General features: G+C 52.3%; 1 protein-coding gene across 1 annotated transcript; it reads left to right on the top strand.

The window, feature by feature from the left end:
• Positions 1-213: 213 nt before the first annotated feature.
• Positions 214-4,495, top strand: LOC133352083 (transcription factor Jun-like). The gene has a single exon (XM_061567831.1). It carries the CDS (start codon positions 769-771, stop codon positions 2,068-2,070), a length of 1,302 nt encoding a protein of 433 aa, XP_061423815.1. The 5' UTR covers positions 214-768; the 3' UTR covers positions 2,071-4,495.
• Positions 4,496-6,006: the final 1,511 nt, after the last annotated feature.

The raw sequence follows: 6,006 nt of genomic DNA on the forward strand, positions 1-6,006 counted from the left end.
AACAACCCGCCAACGCGGTTACGTCATCCCAGCGTGCACCGCGCTGTTTGGGGCGTGGCGGGCCCCGCGCGCGGGGTGCCATGGCGACCGCGAGGCGGACCAATGGGGAGGCTCGCTCATTACGTCATGGGCGACCAATGGGGGATCCTCGTCATTACGTCATGGCTATTCGGGGGCCGCGCGAGCGCGCTTATAAAAGGGGGCGGCGGGGCCCCCCCGCGCCACTCACTCGGCGGGAGACGCCCGTGGTGCTTCTGCGTACGGGACTCGAAAGCTTTTTGAGACACGCGTTAACTGGTTAACTTGTTTGGTGTAGTTGACGTTTGGTGTGAAGGGAAGGGAGAGGAAGGAGGGGTTTGTGTGACGGAGATAAAAAAAGTTAACTTTTGTCAGTTTCGTTAAGTGTAAGTCGAAGAGACAGGCCCCCGAGTTGTTTCGTTTTTTGTTATAATTACAACTTTTGGCTGACGTCAGTGTTGGAGTGCGTGGGGGAGAGGACACGTACTCGAGTTGCGTGTTTCACCAGCGACTTCGGTTGGGTTCGACACTTAGAGCCAGTCGCAGCCTATCGAGCAACCCCCCCCCCCCTCCAAACTTGAACGTCTCGTCTTCAACACCGGGGACTTCAACTTATAGCCGAGGAGCCGAGGAGGGAACGGAGCAGAGGAGTCCTCCCCATCTGACCCACCTCGTCCACCACCTGTGTCGTCCAGAACCACGCGGGGATCAGCGGGTGGCGGTGTCACCACCCCACCTCCCCCCCAGTGCATGAACTCCAGGATGGAAGCGACCTTCTACCACGATGACGCTCTGAACGTGGTGGCCCCTCACGCCGACTCCACCCGCTCCCTGCACTCCTCCTTCTCGTCCTCATCCTCCTCCTCGTCGTCGTCGACATCACCGTCGACCTTCTCCTATGGCTACCGCTCGGCGAGCGCAATGAAAAAGAGCCTCTCCCTCAACCTCTCGGACCCGGCCAGGGCCCTCAAGCCTCATCTGCGAGCCCCGGGGAGCGGCGGGGAGACCGCGACGGCCGCTGCTGCTGCTGCGGCTGCTGCTGCGGCGGCTTCATCCAGCAGTGGAGGAGCCGGAGGCCTCCTGAAGCTCGCCTCGCCCGAGTTGGAGAGGCTCATCATCCACTCGAGCAACGGCCTGGTGACCACCACGCCGACGCCCACGCAGTTCCTGTGTCCGCGCAACGTGACGGACGAGCAGGAGGGCTTCGCCGACGGCTTCGTGAAGGCTCTGGAGGAGCTGCACAAGCAGAACCAGCTGCAGGGCATCCCCTCGAGCGGAGCTGCTGGGACGGGAGCGACCGCCGCCTCCGTCACGGTCGCCGCCGCCGCCGCTGCCGCCGCCGCCGCGGCCGCCGTGGCCGGAGCCGGCGCCCCACTGAGCCCGGCCACGGCGCTCCAAATCGGGGCCATGGCCGCAAACTTTGGCATGGAGGCGCCCGTCTACACGAACCTGACCAGCTACCACCAGCACCACCACCATCACCACCACCACCAGCATCAGCAGGGAGGCGGTGGAGGAGGAGGAGGCTCGGCCATCGGTGGTGGTGGTGGTGGCGTGCAGCCGCCGGCCACGTACCCCGGTGGTCCACCCTCGGGCTACCAACCTCGGCTGTCTCTGCAGCAGCAGCAACAGCAGCAGCACCCACGCCTGCAAGCTCTCAAAGAAGAGCCGCAGACGGTGCCTGAACTTGGCAGCAGCAGCTGCTTGACCATCGGCGGTGGCAGCAGCGGCGGCGGTGGCGGCAGCTCGGTGGGCACTGCGAGCGCGTCGCCTCCGCTGTCGCCCATCGACATGGAGTCGCAGGAGCGCATCAAGGCGGAGCGCAAGCGACTGCGCAACCGCATCGCGGCCTCCAAGTGCCGCAAGCGCAAACTGGAGCGCATCGCCCGCCTCGAGGATCGCGTCAAGGGCCTCAAGACGCAGAACGCCGAGTTGGCGGCGTCCGCCGGCGCCCTGAGAGAGCAGGTGGCGCGGCTCAAGCAGAAGGTGATGAAGCACGTGCACGGCGGCTGCCAGCTCATGCTCACGCAGCAGATGCAGCACGGATTCTGAGCTCGCGTGCGGCTTGGCTGCCGACGATCTGTGCGTGCCACCGCGCAACGGGAACGACGGGCTCTTGACGGACGGACCAGACCTCATGTTGGTGAGGACACGCGCGCACAGACGACACGCGTGTGTGCGCGCGTGTGTCGGGGTTGCTGCCACAGCAGCCGCAGCAGCTGAATCATCACGGGACCCGTGGTGGACTACTTGAAGCCATCTCAGAGCGCCGTGTGTCCGCTAAACCGCGCGCCAAGTATTGGCGTGGCCAGCTGCTGCGCCTCGCCAGTCGCGACGGACACGCCGCTGGACTGACTGTGTGTGTACTGCACGCCGGTATACTGACTGTGTGTGTGTGTACCACACGCCTGCAGAAGACGCGTCGAGCACGATGCTGTTACTGCCCACTCACTGATGCACTGTTTGTGGTGTACGTACTCAGCCCGGCTCATCTCCGGTGTTAACAACCGAGTGAGTTTGTGCGAAATCGGCAGTGCTTGAACTATGGAGAGACTTGCCCCTGCCATAGGACCGTGGACTTTCCACCAATGCCTCGGCGCTACGAGTGGAGAATGGAACGCCTTGCGATGTTTTTTTTAGGAGGGAGAAGCGTTTGCCTTTTTAACTTTTACGCACTGCTATCGGCGAGGTCGAAATGGGATGTCTTAAAGCAATGGGCCTGACCGTGGGTTATACTGAGTTGTGTAGCGCAGCGAACGTGTAACAGAACTTTATACATGCTCGTTAAGTGTACTACATTGAGGGTCATATGTACTATACAGTATATACAGTACTGTATCTGAGTTAAACCTCAGTAGGGAAGTTCAGGTTGAAATTTCAATCGGGGCTCTCTCCAAACTTTGTCATACATTTTTAAATGAACTGGCTCCCGCCATAGTAATGTGGAAGTTCCAACATCCATTTTTAAATGAACTGGCTCCCGCCATAGTAATGTGGAAGTTCCAACAGCTGGCTTGGTGAGAGCATTAGGCACTCACCGTCGCCTTTGTGCTGTGTACAGTATATGGCGTGTCTTTAAACAGCACCTTGGCTAATAAAGTTCTGCGAGTATTCGCGTCATCTGTAAAGCAACTTAATATACCATGTACTGCATTGCTGATCCCTCTGGTCCAGATTGCAGTGATAATACAGTACTGTATAGAGTATATACTCTATCTAATACCATACCAAGTGCGGTCAGTGTCTCGAATGTGTCTGTCTTTCTAAAGTGCGGTCGTGAATTGATGTGGCCGCTCTTGGACATCACTCGGCCACAGTGAACGTTTGTAAATGTTACCATTATTTTTTTTTCCCTCTAACGTGTAACAGAATGTATGAGTGTGGGGTTTTTTTTGTTTGCGTTTGTCATGGCTACTATTTTGTTTGTACTTGCGTCAGTTTTTGTGACGCCAAAAAAAGCCTGCCCGGGACTCGCGTCGTCCATGACATCTTTCGCGTGCGTCGTTTCACTTTATATTTTAAAAAAAAAGAGGGGGGGCAAACAAGAAGACAAGAAACTTCCCGGTCGTGGTCGTACTAGTAAAAACAAATACACCATTCGCCCATATTTCCCGATGCCTTTGTCAAGACGTTGTCGCTAGAAACTTCGACCAGAGTTCGAAGCCAAAGGGACGACTCTACCCCTTCCTGTTTTAAGTTAAAACTAGCGCACACCTTTCGCCCAAACAGATTTGGTGTCGACAGAATATCGCTTTTGTAGGCATAAATCATGCTGGACTGTTAACAAAAAGACCAAATATGTTTTTTGCTTGTCCAATCTTGAGTTTGTGACGTCTATCTGAAAGTGGAATTTATTCAGAAAAAAAAGTCACAGAAGTGATTTTTTTAAGTTTGAAACTTGAAATCTTTTGAGCTTGGGGAAAGTCTTTTTGTACACTGATAAAGCCTTATTTTGTAAATTAAACTAAATAGCTCTTGACTAAAACAAGTCAGTATTACCATAGCTTTTAGACTTCTTTTGAAAAAAACTAGTATTGCGTGTAGAACTGGTGTACAAAGTGTTAAAATGTCTTAAACGTATCCTGAAACCAAAGCCTATAGTATAAATATGCAAATGTAATTTGGTGAGGCTTTTTTGTAAGTTATTTTTTTTCCATTTTATTTGGCACGTGTAACACATTGATTGGGTTTGACCCAGCTCCTAGCGCTTGTGTTTAACATGGTTTTATTCATTCCGAACGTGACTGTGTGACGATTAGTTCTACACGCTTTCAAAGCGCTTCAACACTTTGTAAGGATATTTATTAAAACGCAATAAAGTAAACGAGAGACTTGCAGAACTGGATATTGTGCTTTTGTTACAAGTACCAAGTTTACTGTCTGGGCGGGGTGATGCTGTGGCCTGTTTACAGGGGTCAACTTATCTCATCATTCCTGTGGACAATAAAATGAGAGTCGCCGTGGAAAGACAGTGGTGGTTATCCTTTGTAGAAACTGATTCCTGCTATAGAAATTAGACGTTTCCATCACTGGCTGGCTCATCATTTGGAAATAACATTTGCCCAATACTACGTACGGTGCGAAATAAGTCCATTACCAATTTAAGCAAAGGAAAATCGACCTTTGACTAGTTTTCTATAATTTTAAAGCCGCCTAATAGTCACGAACACTTTGCATTGAGCCACTCTGTATGGAGTTGGCAGTTCGTTTCTACGTCCTGCTGTGCACTCTAACTTTGAGGTTAAACGTTCTTGGGTCATCCACAAAGAGTGGATTATTGTGTCCCGGTGTCAATGCACTTTGGACGTAAAATTAACTTCCGGCAGGCTAAATTCTCTCTCGAATAATCGCACGTGCTGAAGGGTTTCTTAAACCTCGATTGTGGCCCGCCAAATTCCTATATTCGCCAACGAGATTTTTTTTGCCTACTCATTCTCTTACACGGAAGAGCGCCGGGCAATCGCTAGCACGAGGGTGGAACTTTCCTATATTTAGACGGGCAAATAACCCCCCCACCCGCTACCCATGCAGATGCCATGCAAGGAGTGAGATGGAGGCCGCTATTGCCATAGCACAACCACGTAACTCCCAATTGTTGATGTGCAACATTTATTTTTTTGCGATAAAGCAAGCAGGGTATCCAGATGAGACATTTTGCAACCGTTGCACAATCTCACACGAATAACAATTTTACATACAGTACGTAGGTTTGTTTTCAGCCCTTTGTCAATCCATACTTCAGGGTGGTCCTTGCCAGATGTACATTCATGTCCTGTCTAGAAATAGTCGCATTGACATGGTATGCGCTTTTTATTTAGTAAATGAGATAGTGGACGACTGGTTGAAGTTTTCAGTCGGCTGGTGAGGAATGGAGATGACTAGCAACCAGTGAAAATCGTGTTCCACGAGTATATAATATTAAAACTAATTACATAGCCATACAGCATTGGACAAACTTTACATGTTCACACAGACCAAGGATCGGCAACCGAATTAACAAGAAGAGCCATTCGTTTTCGAATTCGGTCCAAAAGACTCAATTTCAAGAGCCGCAATTAATAAATCGACATTACGTCACGAAGCAGTTCGCAAAGAGCCGACAACTGCGATAAAACAGATCTCTGCGTGGCTTTAGACTGGAGGAGCAAGTGCTGCTGTTAGCCATCACCTACGAAGGCCGGCACGGCACACAAGGGGGTGGGTAGCCACCATCACGCCCGGCCGTCTTCGTCTCCCCAATTGTGATGTTTACATACTGCACCAGGTACTCATTTGAGGCCGAGTCGACCTAGGGCAGGCACAGGACCGGTTCGGATAATCGTCACTGGTGTTGGTCGTGAGTGGGAATCGAACCCGGCGCACGAGGTGCGCAGCGCAGCGCGCTAACCACTACACTACCGCTTCCCACACACACACACACAGGCCACACACACACAGGCCACACACGCACACTTGGCATACACGAACCCCCCTGTAGTTGTGACAAGT

Source organism: Lethenteron reissneri, chromosome 39 (assembly GCF_015708825.2).
Source record: "Lethenteron reissneri isolate LAM-NWPU_2019-01 chromosome 39, ASM1570882v1, whole genome shotgun sequence".
NCBI lineage: Eukaryota > Metazoa > Chordata > Hyperoartia > Petromyzontiformes > Petromyzontidae > Lethenteron > Lethenteron reissneri.